Here is a 22,638-nt window from a genome sequence, read left to right as displayed (position 1 = left end):
CAACTTTCCACATTAGATGCTATTGCCATTTTTTTCATGACTGTTTGGAAAGTCTTTCATCTTGCATAAGGTTGAGTGCTTCCTCCACCAGGAGTACTATATTCTTCTTTCCTCTCTTTCCAATTCATAGTAGCATTCTTACGGCATCCAGAGGGGGAGTCCTCTAAGAATCTTATAAGAATCTGTTCTTATTCAGATCAGATGATGGGGTTGCATTGGGCATGCTTGCTGGCATTACACAGAAAAAGTAAGTTGGTACGTGGGTTACCTGGAGCTTGTGCAACACTGGAGCCCCTTTCTTTTGAAAGGATGTGACCATGAAAAGCAATCAGGGTGAATGTATTCTGGTCTTACCTACCTCTGTATCCAAAGCTAAATCTATCAGCCCTTGTCACTGATAAAATCAGCATGGAGAGATGATCCATGTTACTGAGGTGGAGACTTGTTCATCAGCTTGGTGCTCCTCAATACACTATGTCCACTCAAGGAGCATTCTGATCCTCCAGGTAGCAAGGGTGACTGATGAATCACACAGGATACTAGGCTGAGACTAAGTGATCTGGGCTTAGTTTTGAGATGAATGTCCAATATCCTCTGTAATGCTGGGCAGGTCTTTTCATTTGTCAGGTACCTGAATTCCCATCTTATAAGTAGGATAGCCCTTTTCTACCTCAGAGAGGCATTGTGTGGTTAAAATTCTTTCAGCACTGTAAGACATTCCAATACTATGGTCCTTGGGGCCGTATAAAAACTAGACTGCAGCCTACCTCCTGATACACCTTTTCCAGAATGCTGCTCTGGCTCAGTAGTAGAAAATACGTTAAAATTGGGATCTGATCCATGATTCCAACAATCTCACTTACTGCTGTGCTGTTGATTGAGGATCGGATCCCCTACACGTCATATTGTCGGTGCAAGGGGAGCCCGGGATTATGATCCCAGGCTGTCCCTGCAATGGGTAAGTAGGAAACCAGTCAGCTGATCCCTGCTCCCACCCTCAGAACATACTGGAGTTAAGGGCTCCAGTGATCCCCCAAGGCTGGAAACACTGATCAGCTGGCTGCCACTCCCAGCTTCGAGGGCACGCCAGAGCCCTTGACTCTGATGCATCCCTGATGCTGGGACCCCCAATGAGCTGCTGCTTCCAGCCTCTGGGCTGCAACAGACTCAATGTCTCTGATGTGTCCCCAGGGCTGGGAATAGCAGCTGATTGCAGCTCTGAGCCTTGGGGGCACACTGGAGCCCTTGACTCTGAGGCATCCCCGCATCTGGGAGTGGCAGTCAACTGATTGGGGCCCCTAGCCTTAGGAGCACATGAGAACTCTTGACTCTTATGTGCTCCCCAAGATGGAAGCCCCAGTCAGCTGATGCCTAGCCAAGCGTGCAATTTCAGGCACAATGGGAACTGGCCACAAAGTTATTACTCTTATTTTGTGTAATAACTTTGTGGCTTATTCTATGTTTATTGTGCCATTCATTGCATTAATGTGTGGCTTGGTTACTACTTAAGCCGTGTGTAACTGGTTGATCACACCTTAAGCGTAACGTTTGCCAGGGGCCTAATATTGCCAGTCTCAGGTGACTAAACTGAACAGGTTGGTAGACACAGCTGTCCAAGGTGTAAGCTGTTTTTGCTTTGTCTCTGGCGCAAGTGGTATTTGTTGTTTTCTGCATCTCCTAGCCCATGTTCTCACACTGCTCTGGCTGAACAACTTGGCTTCAGTTTGCAATTTGCTCCATTAGTCCAGTCTTGGGCTCCCGCCCAAACTCTGTTATGGCTCCTCGTTCCTGACCTGGGTCTCTCTTAAGCGGTGACTGCCACCTGTGCAGCGGTTTCATGATGTATGTAAATATCTGCCAGGGACTTTGTTACTCACCAGAATAATTTAATTTGTGATCCATGATGCATTTGAGCCCAAGTCTGAAAACCTGTGCATTAACCCGTTGCACCCTGTGCCTTGTAATGAACCAGTGGAGTCGTATTAATTTAGCAAAGGACAGGTCTATGAATCTGCAGCAGTTGACTCTGCTGCTATTGCCTGGCAACTGTCTGAAGAGTGCTGGGGCAGCTGGAGAACAAGACTTCTTGGCTTTGGGATGCCCAGGTTTAGACAGGGTGGAATGGCAGCTATTGCTAGTGGAGCCTCAAGGTGCCTTGAGCTTGTGTTTCTGGAGTTGTATGTATGTAGCTCAGTGAATCTTGGTTTAAGAGAAAAGGAGATAGTGTGCACATCAAGGATAAGACTATGTACATAGTGTAAATAAACTGTTCTACATCTCTCCCTGAAACATCAGCTTCTCTCCAGTAGCATTCAGAGTCCCTGAAAGCAATCACTACTCAGGGGGGAACAATATTATTACATATTACTCTTTTTCATTGTACTTTCCACTTTATAGCAATTTCAGTTCAAGCATCTCAAAGCCTTATGCAGACTCAAGTGAATTAAACCTTGCAACACCGTTGTGAAGTAGGGATTAATATTATGGCTACTGCTACTTTGCAAGCAGTGAAACTCAGAAGCAGAAAAATTAAGGTCACATTTTTCAATAATGGTCATTGATTTTAAATACCCCAACTAGCAGTCATATTGGAAAATTGTGGTCTATGTAGCTTGTCAGAGATCATCTAGGACATCAGTGGCAGGGCTGGCAGGAGAGCCCAGAGAATCTAACACCTTATCCTAGGCACTAGCCACATAACCATCCTGCCCTGCAATGCGCTAGTATACACCCATACCAGTTCTACCCACTGTATGAAGACAGAGATCAGTTTTTTCTAAACTGGCATTGAACCTTAGTCTACTGTGACTCAATAAGCTAGACTTACTGATTTCCTTAAGACCACTTCAGCTAACAGACCTAGTTAAAATATCCACTGTAACTTCCAGAAAGGAGAAGTAATTAGCCATGTTAGTCTGAAGTGAGGCAGAAGGTAGGGTAGAGATGCACCTTAACTGAATCAGAGATGCATGTATTTGTGAGCAGGAGCTCACTTAATCAGGTGTAATCAAATGCTGTCATAACATCCGATAAAGTCAGCTCCTGCTCATGAAAGTTTATGCATCTCTGATTCTGTTAATCTATAATATGCATCTCTACACTGCCTTCTGCTCAAGAAAGCAAAGCTTTTTAAATTCTCTGCCTTCCATGGAAAATGAGCATGTCTACATGTACAAATGCTGCAGAGGGGGTTTACTCTAGAGAAAGTAACCCACAGTAAGTTTATGTGTAAATGCCTGCCCACCCCAGGCAAGCATCTACATGTGCAGGGATAAAGGAGCAGATTTGGTGCTCCTGCCCCCGCTGGCCCTGCACTGGCCCTCTGCAGCAGCCAGGGGCAGTTGTACCCTCCCCCTGGGTGCTAGCCCAGGGGCTGGCAGGGAGCATGGGGCCAGGAGACAGCTGGGAGATTGCTCCCTGCCCCTGGGAGCTCTGCTGCTGGGGTAGGCGGCATAGTGGAGCCCATGCAGGGGCAGTGTCCCCCTGCCTCAGTAGCAGGGAGCTCCTAGCCCCAGCTCCCCAGTTGGGAGCAAGGGGCTTGGAAAGAGCTGCAGGGGAGGGTCTGGGACTTGACCCTCCCCTGCAGCTCTTTCCAAGTCCCATGCCTCAATCACCCAATTGGGGCACAGGGCTGGGACCTGCCCCTGACCAGGACAGTTCCCAGCCAGCCCCAGGCTGCATGGGGAAGTCTGCACATGCAACCCGGAGCTGGCTGGGGACTGCCTGAAATGGAATTGTCTCCAGCCGCCTCCAGGCCATATACAGACTTCACCAGGCAACCCAGGGCTGGCTGAGAACTGTCCCAGTTGGGCAGGTCCCAGCCAGCTCCAGGTTAGGTGGGAAAATCTCATGCAGGGAGCTCTGAGCCCCAGTTCCGCAATCACAGAGTGGGGGCTGGGAGCTTTTTCCCAGCGCTTCCTCTATGATTGCCAAATAGGGGCTGGGAACTTGTTTTAATTATTTGCAAGTAAATTTGCTACTTGTATTTACAGGTAGCAAATTTACTCACGACTAGAGTAAATTGCTGTGCAGTAAATGTCTGCATTTGTACATGGTGATGCTTACTGTGCAGTAATTTGCTCTAATCTCATGTAAAGCATTTTATGTAGATATGCCCAGTTTTTACCTTTCCCCAACTTGATGTGTTTGACCTTACAAGTATATATCACATTGGTTGAGCTTAACTTGCAGGACAGTTATAGTCCCAAACCTATCGTGAGTTTGTTGTGATGGTCTTCCTAGAAACACAGTATTGAATCCTCACATTAGGGCATTCCATCTACACACAAAGACATTTTATCATGATTGAAGTACTGTACACATAGAGATATCATTGTACATTAATGCAGCATCCTGAAACAATGATACAAACACTATGACACAAAACAGGCACACCAAGCATATAAGACAAATATATGAAGGAGACAGCTTACTACCTACAGGGAGATATCAGTTAGATGCTTTGTACAGGTTTGCATATGTGCTTATTATAGTTTTGTCCTTTCTCTTTTGTCAAGCTGCCTTTAATGAAGCCTATAAAATAAATAACCATTGCTGTACTGTTTAGTAAGTAAAATTACTGCCTTGCACACTCGAGTAACTGACCCTTCTGGGGGACGGTTTCTCAGTCAGGAACCAAACCAGTGGTGTAGGGTGCAGGTTGCTATGAGCACAGCTCACCTCATTAGGTAAAGCTGACACTGCCCATCCTTTCCTCTTTTAAACAAGACGTTGCATTTTAATCTTATGGGTTAGTGACTTTTCTGCCCACTTGAGATGCCAGGAGCAAGTATGAGATTACATTATCTTTAATGATGGTTGCAGGAAAGCAGGGTCATGTGTTAGATGTCTGGGTTTGATTAGTCTGGGGGGACATTTTTTAAAAGCTGAGCGACTTGTGTGTCTGGACTGCCTTCAGTTTCTCACACAGGGTGAAGTAGAAATATCTGAGTGAAGGCAATTGGGCTGGAGTTATGCAGCAGTGGTGTATCACTCTTCACCCCTTTATTCCAGCCCAAAGCCTTTTCTCCTAATCTGGTATGGAGTAGGGAGAGATGTTATCTCTGGTGGTGGCAGCAAAAGAATCCTGGTCTGACTTATAAATTACCATGTTTGGGGGCAGGGGGAAGTGGAGAGGGTAATTTTTTTAGGAGTGTATTACCAAATGAGAGAGAGAGATAGAGGAGAGCTTCCCAATAAGTATATACAGCTACAGGACCACCAAAATGGATCTGTAAACTCCAAACAAGGTCCCAAGAACATGATGATCCTCAGAACAAGACCTTGGTCACTTTGGAACTGTTCCAAAGCCTGCAGAAGTCAGTGTCTTTCCACTGATTTTGGTAGGATTTGCTTAATTGGGGCAATAACTGTATTCTGAAAGAGGTGGATCAGAGACTGGATTGATGTTGCATCTGTCTCTGAAGGTTTTGTCTAAAATATGCTTTAGGATTATTCGACATCCTGAATATAAATCCATCTCAGAAAGAGATTTTGGCAGAATGAAGGAAGGGGGGTGTTGTTCTGTTCCTTCCAACTCAGTTTATGTAAACAGTACCCAGATACCACCATAGCAGACAAAGAAGACATGGACATACTGAATATTGTTGTATACTTATCTAATTGTTTTTTGCTTTACAGATCACCACATTATGCCTGCCCCGAAGTAATCCGGGTAAGTTACTTTGAAACATAAACACCTGTGTAAAAATGTGTCACTCATTAAATGCACAGAAAGTCAGTCTCCACAGCAAAGGACTCTTAAGCCAGTCAACATTGAATTGGAAATACTTAATATGGCAAACATTTTCTCTCATGTAGTGAGGCCTGGAAGTATGTCCTGCTAGTAGTGGAAAGAGGTGACAATATGTCAGTGTCAGAGGGCACAGTTCACTGAGGGACCCATCCATCACAATCAGATGAACAGCTGGATCTGCAGTGAGCAGTTTTTTGGGCCTGAGGTCCACATAGGCAATTTTGGTGAGCTGTCACAAGCTGGGTCAGCACGCCCTCCCCACCATACCCCCTGTGAAACAGCTCACCAAAACTCCCTATGTGGGATGGGGCCCTAGGCAGTGGTGTTCAGGAGCAGGATGGGCACGTGAGGCCAGGGTCGCAGGATGTAGTCATGGGGTGGTGACAGTGCAGGGCTGGGGCTGGGTCAGAGCCACAATCTGCTGCCAGTGTGCCCCTATGACAGGCTCTGGTTCTTCAGGCAGGAGCATGCAAGGAGCAGATAGCAGCTCTGCTCCGCCCAGCCCCACACTGTCACCGCTCCATAATCTGGCCCTGTGATCCTGCCCTCACCTGTCCATGGAGAGCGACCCTGGATGCAGCGCACAGCCAGGTGGGGAGCTGCTTCTGGAGCCATGGCAAGGATCTTGGGGCGGTGACAGCATAGCACTGGGGCAGAGCTAGAAGGTGGCACCGGGCCTTGCTGAGGGGCTGCAACACCCACAAGGGGGAGAGGAGGGCTGCGAGCCCCATGGAGGGGGCTTGGGAGGCCAAGGAGGGGAGGCAGGGGCAGGGAATGGCCACGGGGCACTGCGAACCCCACCAAATGGGGGGAACTTAGCCTCCTTTCCCTCCCCTGGCCCTAGGTGCATGGCCCGCAAGCGGGGGAGGGAGAGGGGTAGACTCAGTGTCAACTCCACATCACTTGGGATGGTGATGGTGCTTACCCTGCCATACCCTTGTAAGCAGCACCCAAGTGAGGCAGGGAGTCCCCCCTCCTGCATCCTGTGCCGGCCTGCTGGCTTGGTTTGTGACATAGTGGCATGGAGCAAAGCAGTGCAGGGGTAGCGGAAGTGGTAGGAGCCCCAGTGAAGATGCTGCAGCCAGGGCCAGGGGCCAGCCTCCGTGGATACTGGCCAGGAGCTTTGTGGCCAGGTGTGCGGCCAGGTGGGGAGCTGCATCCAGGGCTGGGGGTCAGTCTCCATGGAAGCCAGCTGGGAGCACACAGGTAGGGTGGGTCCAGCCACATGCACCATGGCCCGGGCTGCCCCCATGCCTGGGTCAGCAGGGCCAAGGGACCCACCACAGTCCGGGCAAAATCATACCATGAGCTGGATCCAGCCCACCAGCCATATTTTGCCCACCCCTGAGCTAGATACACGTAATCTTGTTTTGCTTGATTGTTTTCATCCAGTGGGGCCAGCTGTGACATCCCTAAAAACATTACCCTGCCATTACAATCCTTAGCTTCCAGCTGAGGAAAGTGGAACTGGACAGTTGGCACTTCCTTGGCTTGCTGTTGAGCAATAGGAAATTCCCATTTTCCCTGTATCCCTTCCTCCCCGAAGACTGAGTGCATGCAACCTGTAGGCATCCAGAAAAGACCCAATTCCCTTTCCCCTCCAGCCCCCACTGATGAGTACCACAACCGTGAAGTTAGAAAAAATAAATGAGAATGGCCAGAAAACATTACAAGTTAGCAAATAATATGACTAATTTCAAGCCCCATTAAGAACCAACCAGGAGAGAAAAAAACTCTTGATATCATTAAGGGATCTCTGATGAAGAGCTGAATCCAGTCATTTTACTGGTGTAAGGCCATTCCCAGCCTTCCCATATTGTAGGCCCCATTCTCTCACATTCCCCAAATCACAGACAAGGGCATATCCTGACTTTCATGAGAAGCCAATGTATGAACACCCTTGCCTGCTAGTTAGGAACATTTCCTTGGAAGGCAGCTGCTTTGGTCACCACTTCCAGTCCTTCAGTCTTCCTGCCCTGTTCTTCAAGGACATCTAATTTAAGCTCCTATCTTCATGTTGCACAGGGAGAAAAATACGATGGAAGGAAAGCAGATGTCTGGAGCTGTGGAGTCATTTTGTTTGCATTGTTAGTGGTGAGTCATCATCTTTGCTACATCCTTTAAAAGAAAAACACAATAAAAATCAACAAGGCTGCTGTATTTAATGTTAAATGTATTGACATGGCGTATATTTCTCCTGAGTTCTCTATATTTCTATAACTGTCTGCTGCGTGTACTATCTTTCTCTCTGCGTGAGTCCCATAGGAAGCACATGGAAAATGTTTCACTGCTTCTTTGAAGTGCTGCTGCCCCTGTACAGCACAGCAGAGAGGATTGTGGGAGAACTTGCTTCCCTAAATGCTCTTTGCTCTGTTATGATAGTGCAGCACTTTAGCCTGATTCAAAACTCATTGAAGTCAATTGGTCTCAAAGGGGCAAGATGGTCAAGGTTGTAATTTCTGGGGCACTAGGAAAGCTGATCTTCACCAGATCACCAAAACATCTTGGGTTTTTGCTTTTGTTTCTGTTTTCTCTTTGTTTAACTGTGTGAGGAAGTTCCAGTTTTTTGCAGTTTTCTTGGTGTGGTTTGATTTGGTTTGGTGTTTCTTACTGCATGTGCATGTAAGGTGAAATAGTCATTCTGAAACATGGGATATTTAATATATGTGATGATGAGGCATTTTAATTAGAGTGGCTCTCTGGGACCTGCTCTATTTAAAATGCCTCACCCCCAAGCACATCTATAGGCACCCTAGGCCATAGTTTCTCAACCCATGGTACGGGTACCCCAGGGGGTACACGAGACACAAGCAGGGGATACGCGGGCATGGAAAACCCCTGCAGCAAGGGGGCACCGCCGCTCCCCCTGCCGCTGCTGAGTTCACGTCCGGTCACTCGCCCCCGCCCCCAAGCCAGCTAAAGGCTGCTGCAGGAGGTGAAGGGCGGGCACACAGATACCCGTGCACTCCCCATCGACAGACAGGTAAGTTTTCTTTCTTGTTTATCCTGCCTGGGCTTTGCGGGGGGAGGGGGGCAGACTGAGACCCTGACAGTGTGGGAGGGGAGGGGCAGGGTGCTGCCCCACTCCCTCCTGCACTGTGGGAATTGCCTCATGATCCAGCCTTCCCAGGGCCCAGTTCACTGTGGGCGGGAGGGCCGGCAGTGGCACCAGGTTCTTCCCAGCACTCGGGGCAGGCTGTGGTGATGGGAGGGGGGCTGCTGCCTGCCCGCCCAAGCGCTGCTGCTGCTGAACACAGGGAAAAGCCCTGTGCTGCTGTCAGCCCCTGCCTGTAGCCAGCCTGGGCTCAGGGGCAGCTGCAGCAGGCAGCAGTCAGGCTGCAAACAGCTGCACTGGGCTCTGCAGCCCCAGCAGCAGCTCCATGCTGGCGGCGACTGCACGTGTGCCCCAAAGCAGAGAATGCATTTATCCCCACTCTCTGCTCTGAGGCGCCCATGCAGTCGCTGCCAGCACAGAGCTGATGCCGGGGCTGTGGAGCCTGGTGCAGCTGTTTGCAGCCTCCCTGCTGCAGCTGCCCAGAGCCCAGGCTGGATACAGGCAGTGCTGGCAGCGACACAGGGCTTTTCTGGGCTGTGGTGCCTCAGGGCTCACCCCGCTACTGTCTGCTCAGAGCCATGGGATGCTGAAGCCTGGAGAAGCTCCTTTGCAGTCTCCTGGCTGCAGCCAGCCCAGGCTCTGGGTAGCTGCTGCCAGCCTCAGAGCCTGGGCTGCTTGCAGTAGGGCTTGCAGCCTCCCAGCCGCCTTCTGGGAACAGCTCAGGCTCCATGGCTGGCAGCACCTGCCTAGAGCCTGGGCTGGCCGTGGAGTGCCAGGCAAAATGGCCTTGTGTGCCATGCTTGGCACGTGTGCCCTGGGGGTTGCTGACCCCTGCCCTAAAGACTTACTTCGCCATGCCGCAGGCCTTTGCTTCTCCTCATCACCCCAACCCTTGCTGCAGCAGCCCCAGAAGCAGCCGACACCACCTGCCTGCACCACAATTGCAGTTGCTACCTGTCCCCTCTTTCTCCCCCCTTCCCTCTCTCTCTTCACCCTCCCCACTTCCCTGTCTCGCTCTCTCTCTCTCATCCTATATCATTGTCTGTCTCTCTCTCTTGCCCTCTTTTCCTCTCTCTCTCTCTCTCTCTCACCCTCTTTTCCTGTCTCTCTTACTGCTTCCTCCTCTCAAAACTATGGCAAAAAATTTGGCACACTGCGCATTGTGCAGCACTTTAAATTCCCCAGCAATAATTTGGCGTGCCACGCTTTGTGCAACACTGGATTCAGCCCTCCTAGCTTTGGTCAACATCACCTCTAGCTCAGGTACTTCTTGAGCACCCCTGGTGTAAAAGGTAGCAATCCTACCCACACCAGATCAGACATCTGTCATATCACGGTCTTATATACGCAGCCCTTCTTCCAACATATGGCACACATTATTGTGTAAATATAAAATCCCCTGGAAAATTGAGTGTTGGGGTACTTATTACAATTTTCAGAAGTTAGGGGCTACTTGCTACTTAAAAGGTTGAAAAACACTGCCCTAGGAGACCTTGGTTCCAGGTGCCTTTCACTCGGGGGGCTTTGAACCTGTATCTCTCTGATATTCTAGCATAGGGCTCTAATCCCAAGGCCACAGGTGAGATATTATTGAGTCCCTTCTTCAATCCTCCTTTTCAAGTTGGGCCACTGCACCTTTTATTTAATATTCAATGGATAAAAGGGATGGGGAACAGTAAAGAAGTTTCTGCCCTGTTGAAAGCAAGGGGCTAGGTTGGAACACCCACAATACATGGCTTTTTGCTGGGTAGAATTTTGTGACTTAAGCCTGCCCATCCTACCCAGCATAGCTATGTACTTGCCCAGCCAGCGTGCAGCCTCCTGTACATGCTCAGTAGTTGCCTGGCTCTGGTGCGTCCGCACTGCGTAGGCACTAGAGTTGCAAACTGTGTAAGTGCCTTATGCAGTTGGAAAACTGCCATTTGGGTACATAAAGGGGAATATTACACTCTAATTCTTTCCAGGCTGCTCAAATGTACTACATTAAAGCTCATCTCTGGCTCAGATAAAGGCTCATTATTTCTAACTTGCTCTGAGCTCCCAAGATGATATGAATCCCCCAAACCAGGGAAAAAATGTAGCTACACAGGAAATCACTTGCTTTTGGTTTGGTTATGAAAGTGTCCCTATGGGGTCTCTAAGGGACAGGTAGTTTACACTCATACAAGGAAGAAGTAGGCTGTCGTATGCAAGAAATTGGATAGATTTAATATGCATGTGTAATTACATTTTTATTTGTATTAGTTCAAATATTTTATTTGTATTAGGTCAAATTTTTTGACCCAAATTCTGACATCCTTGTTCAGTTACTGTTTCAGAAGAAAGCTTTCTCAAATAATTTAAATGAAGTGTTTGGAGTGACTTGAACTATTTTTCCTATTATTTTTATTCAGATGATTTTTTAAGCTTTCAAATAGCCACCCTAACTTAGGATAGGAAAAGTTTTAGATAGCTCAAAAACCAAGTCTTGCCCTGCCCTGTTACTGAGTTCTTAAGAAGACATTTGAAGAGTTATACCAGGACTTATGAAGGAGTAAGGAACTCATGATTTCATGTTTTGAATCTATAGGAAAATCTAAAGCAGGAAGGATAACTGGCCATGCACTGTAAAAGTAAATTCTCCTTTTCCTGGAGGATTCTCTTCTCTTGTACTCCACTGTCTTTAAAAAATGCCTTGGTTTATATTTGGAAATAAACCTGACTCTGCAAAACAATTGCAAGAAGCCCATCTTTTATGCTGAGAACAGAGCACTCAATGAATTATATCAGAACTAATACTCTCAAAAAATGTTGGATCATAATAACAGTTGTTAATAAAAGGCCCTTAATTTTTTTACCTCCAGGAAATGTTGCAAAGCAGTCTCACTAACTTTATTGTGAATTATTGTATATTAGCCAAAGTACCAAACTGTCAGTATAGTTTTTACTTAAAGTCCAGGACACAAAGAACTGGATGAATTATGAGACTGGTAATGTAATATGGGGCCTTTTGCTTCTAGACCACTAGTTGGAACAAATGTAGGGTGATAGCATCCATTGCTTTTACCATTAGTTTGGCTTTGGTGGATTCTGTAAATAAAGTCAGTAGTTTCTGGATATTAGATACAAAGTATTAACATACACAAGGACTACATTGACTGAAATAAATACAATGCAAACACTGAAAATGTTGAAACTGTGGCAGTAACTGAGGACCTGCCACTCCCACAGACTTTAATGCGATATAAGGAAACTCAGTGCCTAGCAAGATACAGCCTTTAATTGGGAGAGAATGTCTTTCATGAGAGACATCCTCTGGTGAGAAATAAGGTTATAATAAAAAATATCATAGGTTTATCCAGCTGGGCCTTCCTTTGAATTTAAGGTGGTTGATTTTGAACTTGCAATAAGGGATAGATCTTTTGCTTCTTTTTCTGACAAGATTGTGTTCCACTGGACATGGAAATTTCATCTAAAAAAGCTCTAAGAAATAGCATGGAAGAGGGTAGTGAGCAATAGCATTTGGTGGACAGTATGAGATAATAGCCTTAGTGTGGAAGCTGGACAGTCCAAGTCAGAGAGGTTGAATGTCCTTGTTTCTTTGGGACATGCACACGGATGCTACTGGTCTGCATTTTTTCCAGCTATTTCATTCCATTGCTCCATTTAGATGGGTTCTTTTTCCCCTTTAAAAGTCTCTCATATGCCCCTTGCCTTGCTTGTGATGTTTGGAATAAATATGTCCAAGGAAAATTAGAATTAAGGAGCTGATAAACATTGCTGTAGTCAGAGTATGCCCAAGAGGACTGCTGAGAGATCAAAGGCTTGAGACTGTTACCAAACATTGAGCTGAATTTAAGTGGATCACTGTATCTTTGGTAAATTTGCCTGAGAAGGCAACATCACATTTTGTATTATCTTTTATTCAGTTACTTATTTGCTAATAAAAAATGTAATAGAAAAAGGTTTGTCTCATGCTTTGTTTTCCATGTTGCAGAAAATTAAGCAACACTAAGAAATTATCTTCTTTTGGTGAGGAAGAATATGCTTCGCTTGTTATAGTACAGTGTGAAGTATTACATCTTTCTTTCTTCCTCTCTTTCTTGACATTTGGCTCAATTTTTCTCATTTTTCCTTCTCCTATTTTCCTTTCCTTCCTCTCCCCCTTACCGTTCCCCCTGTTGTGTCCCTGCAGGGTGCCCTGCCATTTGACGATGACAATTTGCGGCAGCTATTGGAAAAGGTGAAGCGCGGAGTGTTCCACATGCCACATTTTATCCCCCCGGACTGTCAGAACCTCTTGCGGGGGATGATTGAAGTGGATGCCTCGAAACGGCTCACGGTAAGGGGGCATTTGCTTCCATCAGGTGACTAGAGCATTAGCAGGACTTTCCATCTCCATATGTATGTTTGAGTTTCCTCCAGATCTTCCCCCTCCTTGTGTTTATTTTTGCACAGTTCAGGTAGCTCTCTTCTCCACTGCTGCTGACAGGCATCTCTCCCTGGAGCATGAATAAAGGGAGGTAGATAAAGGTTTATAGGATAATCTGACTTTCTTTTAAAAAAATGTTGCAGGCAGTTTATGTTTTGTTTCCACTCTGGTCCTTCATGTAGAAATGGATTCCTCTTTGCAATAACAACCCTTCATAGATGGGGTACATTTTGGAGTCAGCCTGTACACTCTGGTACCCCAAACTGGCAGAGGGTTTTGTGCCAAGATGCTCTCCCCCCACCCCCTTCCTTTCCTAGGTGTCCCCATCTTTTGCATTTCTGACTGAAGATATGCTCTAAAGTTTCATAGTGCTTAGGGTCAGAAGGGATCTAAACAGATCATCAGGTTCAACCCCCTGCCCCGGGCAGGAACGAGTGCAGGGTCATAACACACCTGCCAAATATCTGTCCAGCCTCCTCTTGAAGACCCCCAAGGTAGGAGAGAGCACCACCTCACTTAGGAGCCCATTTCAGAGCCTGGCAGCCCTAACTGTAAAGTAATGTCTCCTGATGTCCAGCCTGAACCTGCTTTCTAACAATTTGTGGCAGTTATTCCTAATAACCTGGGTGGTGCCCGGGGGAGCAGAGCCTCCCCCAATTCCCACTGGTCCCCCATGGTGAGTTTGTAAAGGGCCACCAGATCCCCTCTCAGCCATCTCTTGTGGAGGCTGAATAGATTCAAGCCCTTCAGCCTGTCTTTGTAGGGCCTGGCCTGCTGCCCCTTGACCATGCGAGTGGCCCTCCTCTGGACCCTCTCAACCCTGTTACCCTCTGGACCCTATGTTAAGTAGTCTCCTTTCTTTCAGGATACACTGCCTTCTGTCCTGGACCCTGCATGCTGTCCTCTGCCAGCATGAATAACAAATGTTTGGAACTGTGTTTTCCAGACTCTTTAGACTTTGTGTTGTATCTTTGTGCACTTTGTGCCCTAGGTACCTCATGCTGAGTCCCCCAAAATACTCCATCTAAGATTAATCCCACCACCATCTGAGACCCTACAGCTTGAGTGCACTGCAGCGATGATATCCTTCACTGACATCATCTTAAAGCTTCTTGGGTAATTTGAAAATGTAACAGTCAAAATAATTTTAAAAAGCAAGATTGCCCGCTATTCAGGGGAGGTTTCTGACTTGATGGGCATTTTTGCCCTTGTAAATCATTTCATCAGGATCTGATGATGATTTTATATGAACTTACGCTTGCAGATGAGTGGGAGTATAAAAAAATGTAAATTTAAAATTCCTCCTGGTTCTTCATTCTGCAAAAATATTTCTAAATTAACTCACAGATCAGCACTTGGCATCTCTGTTGAGACTGCTAACAGCAGCATGAGTCTGCACTAGATGGTGGTGATTTGGTGATGCAGATACCAGTCTTCCAGGAAGTGAAGTGAACCTTCCTCCCTGCCTTGCTTCTGAATGCTGCCCAGTGCTGGCACTGTGGGCTTTGATTCTCACCAGCTGCATCTACACAAGACGCTGACTGTGCAGTAGCTCGTTACTACTGCACAGTAGCATCATGTGGCATGAAATGTGCAGAGAAGAGCCACTCATAAGATTAGAGGCTTGAAGAGCAAGCCAGTACAAGGAGAGGCTGACAGATATGGGACTGTTCAGCCTAGAAAAGAGAAGACTTTGGTGGGATTTGGTGGCAGCTTACAGGTATATCAGGGGAGAGCATCAGGGGCTAGGCGAACAACTATTCACCAAAGCACCCCAGAAGAAAACCAGGAGCAGCAGTCAAACTCCTAGAAGATTTTAGACTGGATATAAGGAAAAATGTCTTGATGGTTCATGTGACCAGACTCTGAGATAGACTCCCAGTGGAGGTGGTGCAGCACCTACCCTGGAGATCTTCAAAAGGAGAGTGGACACACACCTTGCTGGGGTTATTTGACCCCAGCAGTCTTTCCTGCCCAGAGCTGGGGGGTTGGACCTGATGATCTCACGAGGTCCCTTCCAGCCCTAAACTTCTGTGAATTTGTGATACTACTGTGCAGTAGCAACAAGCTACTGCACAGTCAGCATCACCAGAAAGTCATTTGGGGACAGTACTATGCAGTAACACCACTTACTGCACAGTCATTTAGTACTTGCGTATATAAGTACTAAATGTCTGAGCAGTAGCAATTGTGCAGTCAGCGTCTTGTGTACATGTAGCCACTCATTACCATACCAGGTCCCATTCTAATTAATGACTCAGAGGTGAAAAGTCCAGTGTCATTTTTAATAACCCAAATCAGGAATTTTCCAAGGAAGTTGCATTCTAGTAGAAGAGAAAATTTTATCAAATAAAAAATATTCGTTGAAAAGCTGTTTTCCCCACACTTTTTTTTGAAGAATATCTTTTTAACTTTTTCAAGTTTTTCATGAAATTCCATATGTTTGAGACTTTAATTATGAGTGTTTTCTAAACGGTAATCAAAGCTTTTTATTTACTGAAATTTGGTCCTCCATGTACAAAATTTTGCTAATGTTTCTGAGGTTTTCAACAAAAATATGGAAAAAATGGAAAATACAGTATTTTAAAGGAAAAAAATGGGTTCCAAACTATCTTGAAAGAAGACCAATTTAAAAATATTGAATTTTTGCACAAATTATTCATAGCCCTACTCTATGAGACTGGTTCTGTCCCACCGAATTTAGAGGGACCCAGAGGAAGATGCTTTCATTAGCAAAAGTACTGACTTAGATTTGGCAGTCCTAGCTTCCATTCCCTGTTTTGCCACAGACTTTCTTAATGAACCTGGGCACATCGCTTTGCTTCTCTGTGCCTCAGTTCCCTGCCTATAACATAGTTAACACTACTTCCCTACTTTACTGGGCTATTTGGAGGAAAAATATTCTAAAGATGGTGAAACATACATGGATTGATGTACTGGGAGCCATATACATAATTATGAGCAAGGATCCTTGTTTTCTCTCATAAAAAATTATCCCCAATTTTTGGATAAAAGAAAGTAACCCAAAATCCCCATTTTTCTGTGCTTAAAGTGAAACACCACTTATATATAGATATGTAGATATATATATATTGTGGTGTTTCATTTTAATCACAGAAAAATGGGGATTTTGGGTTACTTTTTAATTTGAAAATTGGGGATTTTTTTATCAGAGAAAACCAGAATCCCTGATTTTGACAAATACCCAGTGCAACACCAATTCAACCTTAATAGTGAACAGCATGCTATCTTGTTTTCTACTTATAGAAATCTTCAGCTTGTTTAGCAGCTGTAGAATAAGCAAGTAGGGCTGGAAGGGACCTTACAAGCCCCTTGCCTAAGGCAGGATTATCCCGTCCTAACCAGAACTAAATCATGCCAACCAAGTGTCTGTCCAAACTGATCTTGAAAATTTCTAGGGATGAAGATTCCACAAAGTCTCTAGGAGCCTGTTCCAAAGCTTAGCCATCCTCACAGTCAGAAATGTCCTCCTAATTTCCATCCTAAATTTCCTCTGCTGCTCTTTGAGGCCATTGCTCCTACTCCTATCCCCTACAGCCATAAAGAAAAGCCTATCTGCATCCTCTCTGTAGTTGTCTGGCAGGTATTTCAAGACTATTATTGAATCCCTCCTCAGTCTTCTCCTCTGACTAAATAACCCTGGCTCCTTCTACTTTTTCTCATAAGTCATGTTTCCCATGCTTCTAATAATTTTTGTCGCTCAGCATTGGACTCTTTCCAAACTATCCACATCTTTCTTGAAGTGTCGGGTCCAAAACTGGACACAGTACTCCAGGTGAGGCCTCACAAGTGCAGAATAGATCATATTACTGTTGGTTTATATTCAGCACCATTGGTTCATATTCAGCTTATGGTCTATTCTAACCCACAGGTCTTTTTCTGCAGTACTGCAGCTTAGTCAGTATGTATTTCTACGTGCGGTTATTCTGTCCCAAGTGCAGGACTTTGCACTTATCCCTGTTGAATTTCATCTGCTTTATTGTGAACCATTTTTTCCAGTTTACCCAGGTCACTCTGGGTCCCAGCCCTGTCCTCCAAAGTGTCTACAACTCCACCCAGATTGGTGTCATCCACAAATTGCTAAATGTGCACTCAATCCCACAGTCCAAATCATTACTAAAAATAGTAAACAATACCTGACACAGGACAAACCCTAGGGAACCTCACTTGATACTTCCTCCCAACTAGACATTGAGCTACTGATACCTACTTTTTGAGTACACTGATCCAACTAGTTACGTATCCACCTTACAGTACTTTAGTCTATATTTCCTTAACTTGTTAATGAGAATGTCATGGACATCCACACAGATCTGAGCAATTCAGATGTTCTTATTTTACTCACAAAGACCCGGACCCATTGAGGACAATAAATTAGCACTTTGCTTACTGTAAAAGGTTAGTTTTAGGGAACATAATTCAAGTAAGACATAGACAAATTAGAAAGAATCAGTTATGATTTGGAGGGGGGTATTCAGCACACAGTTAACAAATTTGAAGGTGACACTAAGCTGGGTGGAGTTGCACACAATTTAGAGGATAGGACAAGGATTCAGAATGACCTGGATAAACTGAAGATATGATCCAAAAATCAATGGAATGAAATTCAGTAAAGACAAGCACATAGTCCTGTACTTAAGGTGGAATAAACATATCCATAAATACAGACTGTAAAATGACTGGCTTGGACCTGGGGGGTTATAGTGGACTGTAACCTGAGCCAACAGCATGTGGTTTTTGCAAAAAGAACCCGTATTGTACTGGGCTGTATTAATAGGAACATTTCTAGCAAACGAACAGAAGTGACTCTTTCAGTCTCTGAGGCACTGGGAAAATCTCACCTGGAGTCCTGAGTCCAGTTTGAGCACCATATTTCAAGAAAGACAGGGACAAAATAGAAAGAGTTCAGCGGAGAGCAGCAAAAATGATGAAAGGGCTAGGAAACGTCTATTGTCTGTGGCTGCAAGGGACAGGACAAGAAATAATAGGCTTAAATTGCAGCAAGGGAAAATTAGGTCAAGTATTAGGAAGAACTTTTTCATTATGAATTGGTTAAGCTTTGGAACAGATTACCTACAGACATGGATAGTTTCTAAGAGCAGGATAGAAAAACACTTGGTTGAGACAGTTTGGACCAGGGGTGCTTAACCCCTGGCCTGCAGTCCAGGTCCAGCCCCTGACACTGTCTTCTGGCCGGCAAGATGGGGAGCAACATGGGCTGTGGCCCTACACACTAGATTGGACTTGCATGATCTACTTTCTGGTACATGGGGCCAGGTGGAGTGGCCCGGGGCCCCAGGTCCCAGTCCTGGTGCATGGGGGCAGGTGACATCAATGTGGGATCCTGTAGCCTGATCCCAGTGCTCAGACCCAGTTCAGGCAAGCAGGCCTAATCCTGGTGTCTAGAGTAAAATCCAGCCTGCAGGGCCAGAAGCTTGAGCACCACTGGTTCAGACAGCAAAGGGGGCAGGCAGTGGGACAGCAGAGGGGCCAAATAGAGGCAGCACAGGATCCTGGGACTTGTTCCTGGAGTGGGGCCAGGCAGAGGCTCTGGGACCCAATCCTGGCATGTTACGCCAGACAGAGGCAGACCAATATCCCAGGGCCCAATCCCAGCACAGAGGGGCCAGCCAAAGCCATGTGGTGCCCGATCTTGGCATGCAGACCCAATCCCAGCACATGGGGCCCAATATGGCCCATGGACTGGTACCATGCCATTCGTTGAGCCCAAGGTACCAAAATGCTGAATAGCACTGCTTCAAATGGTAGAGAGGACAGGCAGAGGTTGGCTTAGGTGACCTCCTGAGATCCACTCCAGCCCTGCTTTCCTATAATTCTGGGCTTCTGTAGTTGGGGCTGACTGGATGTTTGGGATCGTTTACTGCAGCAAAGTGCATGCCCAAGAGGAGGAGAAGGGAGGCCCATGTCTTTCCAGAGTGACTCTCTCCTAAGTCTGATCAGAAAGTAAAGCTATTATTTCAATTTTTTTAAATATTTTGTTTGTAGTACTTGTTTATGTTAATGCTCCTGCTCTCATTACTGTGAGGGCTGAAAAATTGATCAGGAAAAGTTCATCCTTCTGCTGTCCCCCTCCCTTTCATAGATGGTCTTGAGGGTAAGCTCTTAAGCAAAGGTTTAATTTCTCTCAGCCTCAGTTCTCCATTTCTAATGTGGGTGTAACTATCTCACTGGTTTATTTAAAATATAAGTTCTTTAGAGCACAGAGTGCCTCTTTCTGTGGGTTTGTACAGTACCAAGCAAAGTATGGCTCTGATTTGTGTTGGGTTCTCTAGATGATCCTGTATCACAAATAATATTAATTCGTATTAATAATTATTAATTACAATAACTATAGTATGTCAGCAGTTCTTTCTTCTACTTTCACTTTGCCTTCTGTTTGGCTATGAAAATCTCTCAGTATGACACACCAGGTGTAAGGATTGAACATAGACCTGTTCTTGAATGAAGATGGCTCTCGATAAATGAACTGGCCTAACAAATGGGTTGACTTAGGGTAAACAGACCACACTCAAAATAGCACAGCGTAGAGATGAGTCAAACCAACAGCCTCTGTATGAATGCCCACAAATATCATGGAGAGTTTGTATCTGGAGCAGAGCTTTTTAGCTTGGCCCATCACTACGCCAAGGCAGCTGCTCTGTTGAGGCCACTGCTTGTCATGCTGCCAATATTGTCCCATTGTTTCCTTGTGGTCCCCCATCTGCCTGTCTACAGCCATCTGTTGTTTCCTGACTCATACTTAGACTGAAAGCTCTGTGGGGGAGCTTTCAGTCTTTTTTGTTCTGAGTTTGTACAGTGCCTAGCACAATGGGATTCTGGCCCAGGAGCAAGGCTTCTAGGCACTGCTTGAGTTCAAATAAATAATATCCATTGGATTAATTTTTTCCCAAAGCTTTCACACTGGAAATTAGCCCCCTCTCCTTCCAGGGCCATCATTTGAGCTTCAGGAAGCCTCCACTGTCTCTGTGCATGTGCACTGTATCTGTGCCTGCTTTTTGTTGTTTCAAAGACAGCATCATGTGGCCATTGCCTGCAGTGGTTAAGAGATAGAAGGAAGCAGAACTTTTACAGCCTCTATAAAATGGCATTAAATTTGGCAAACCTCTGTGCAAACAGTGAGAAAACCCTCTGGGAAAGGCTGTTAAATGGCCTTCATCGCTTAAATGCATTTAAACCTTGTGTTTAAAGGAAGACAGGAGGAGTGAGACTGGCTTCCACAATGGATCACCCTCCTTTACGCTGCATAGTAAAAAAGCTACAGACTTCTTGTCAAAACCAATCGCCCTTCCATAACCCCTCCTGTCACTTTAATGCGGATGAAAAGCAACAAAGCATTAATTAATTACCTGAAAAAAAGCAGTGAAGAAGTTGGCAGCAGCAAGCACACTTGCACAGTATTATATTAACATTTCAATGCAATTACATTTAAATCAGTATAGACATTGGTTTTGCAGAGTACTCTTCATACCTGAGGTATCCCAAAGGGCTTTCCACTAATGATTTTAATTATTTTAATACAGGTAGTGCTGCTGTTGTGTAGGCAAACAGTAGTCATTGTGCAGTCAGCAAGAGCTGTCACACACTCTTGTATATATTTTTATGGGGCAGTCCACTTTTTGTAAAGGCTCCAGGATCTTTCACATAATCTGGAATGGCTAACAGAGATGGGCAGAAGGGTCTTCAATTTAATGGCTCAACTGAAGGAGCCTGAAGATGCTTTGACTAGGACATGAACTTGTGACCCCCTGCTCTGTCTTGGAGACTGACATGCTGTCGCCTGAACCATGCTGATATTTTTGCATATCACAGACACAAGAGGACAGCCAACACACTGGGTGTGTCTACATGTGGGCATTTAAAGTGCATTTGCCCGATTTAAGGCACATTAAAGGTACATGTCTACACGTGTGTGTCCTTAATGTGCCTAAAAATGGTGATTTTAGGCTAATCATGCCTAAATTTGATCCTTGCATAAAGCAAGGATCAAATTTAGGCTCAATTAGTTAAAGTGCATTAACGCACATATAGGCATGTTAATGAACATTAATGCAGGGCCTTTAGTGCTGGGTCTGCTCCTGGCTGGCCGCCTCTCCTGGTCCAGGGCTGGGCTGTTCTCTGGCAGCCCCTAGCTGCAGTCTGTAAAGGCCTCCAGCCATTGTGTGCCTTAGGGCATACATACCAAGAGCTTAGACATGCATGTTGTTGTGTTCAGGAGCCCATCAGGCCCCATGTGCCCCACTGGGCAGGACCCAGACAGCCTCTGCCAGTCCTGTCCCCTAGCTAGAGCTGCTCGTTGGCCACAGGGGAATGTTGTAAAGGACTGCAGTCTGCTGCGTCCCTTGCCCATGCCTGAGATTCCTCCCAGGGCTGCTGCCCCTGCTCTCCATGGCAGCAGGGCCAGCACCTGCTCCTGCTCACCCCCAGCTCTGTCTCTTTGCAGGCACTGTGGTGAAGCACCTGTGCAGCAAGGGTCCCTTTCCCTGGTCATGCCCCAGTCCTGGGTGCTGCTGGCAGCCCTCCAGGGTGGCATCACGGGGACAGCCACACAGGGGCCCAGACAGTCATGCAGGGGTCCAGCACATCCTGCCCATCAAGTCCTGGCCCTGCCCATGTGCCCACGCCCATTCCAAGTGCCTGGAGCTCTAATTGGACTTAAGACGAGGTACACAACCATGTAGAGCTCTGGGGCAAGACCAACATCCAGAAACAGTTTGTGTGGGGTGGGTGCTTGAACACTCACATTTATGAGGCCATTTCAGCCAGAATGTTTGCACGAGGCCACTCCTGGATGGCACAGCAGTGCTGCGTGAAGACCAAGGTCTTGCAGGCACAGTGGATGGCCATGACTGACTTCAATCGTCGGTCCAGTCATGCCCATAAGACCATGCCCTTTATACAGGAGCTGACCTGCATTTGGTACCCTGGAAGAGAGGGTCCCATGAGCAGGGACAGCCTGCTCTCGCCCACACCCCACTCTGATGCCTCCAGTGATGTGTCACTGGAGGACGGGACCTTGGGCCTTCAGCACCCCACCCTGCCCACCTCCCTGGCTGCTGTATCCACTGGCAACTCGTGGAGCCATGCCCAGCAGCTGCCTCACCCTCAGCCCAGCCCCACACATCACCACAAGGAGCAGCCGGCCACACCACCGGTCACCAGCAGCTGTACCTTTCCTTTGTGGGGGCCCTGGCTGCGTGCTGGCCTGCTGATCATCACAGGCTGTGGACACAGGGTGCAGCCAGACACTGTCACTGATAGAGAGCCCCACGCCAAGCTGCCAGCATCACCAGCTCTGAACACATGGTAAGTCCTGTACTGAGGGCCCTCCCAGTCCCTGGCCCTGCTCTGCCCCCACCCCTGCCCCTGCCCCTGGCC

At 46.5% G+C, this 22,638-nt stretch overlaps 1 protein-coding gene across 9 annotated transcripts in view; it reads left to right on the top strand.

Annotated features, from left to right (window-relative positions):
• Positions 1-22,638, top strand: part of BRSK2 (BR serine/threonine kinase 2) — a 581,381-nt gene that overhangs the window by 471,360 nt on the left and 87,383 nt on the right. For all 9 annotated transcript variants that reach the window (XM_019519755.1, XM_019519753.1, XM_019519756.1 and 6 more), the window contains 3 exons: positions 5,641-5,674; positions 7,781-7,849; positions 12,985-13,131. In XM_019519755.1, coding sequence (XP_019375300.1) covers positions 5,641-5,674; positions 7,781-7,849; positions 12,985-13,131 — 250 coding nt within the window. The remainder of the gene's footprint in view (positions 1-5,640; positions 5,675-7,780; positions 7,850-12,984; positions 13,132-22,638) is intronic.

Source organism: Gavialis gangeticus, unplaced genomic scaffold (genome assembly GCF_001723915.1).
Source record: "Gavialis gangeticus isolate Ggan-Ray unplaced genomic scaffold, GavGan_comp1, whole genome shotgun sequence".
NCBI lineage: Eukaryota > Metazoa > Chordata > Crocodylia > Gavialidae > Gavialis > Gavialis gangeticus.
The sequence above is the reverse complement of the archived record's forward strand: the minus strand, read 5'-3'. Positions and strand labels throughout refer to the sequence as shown.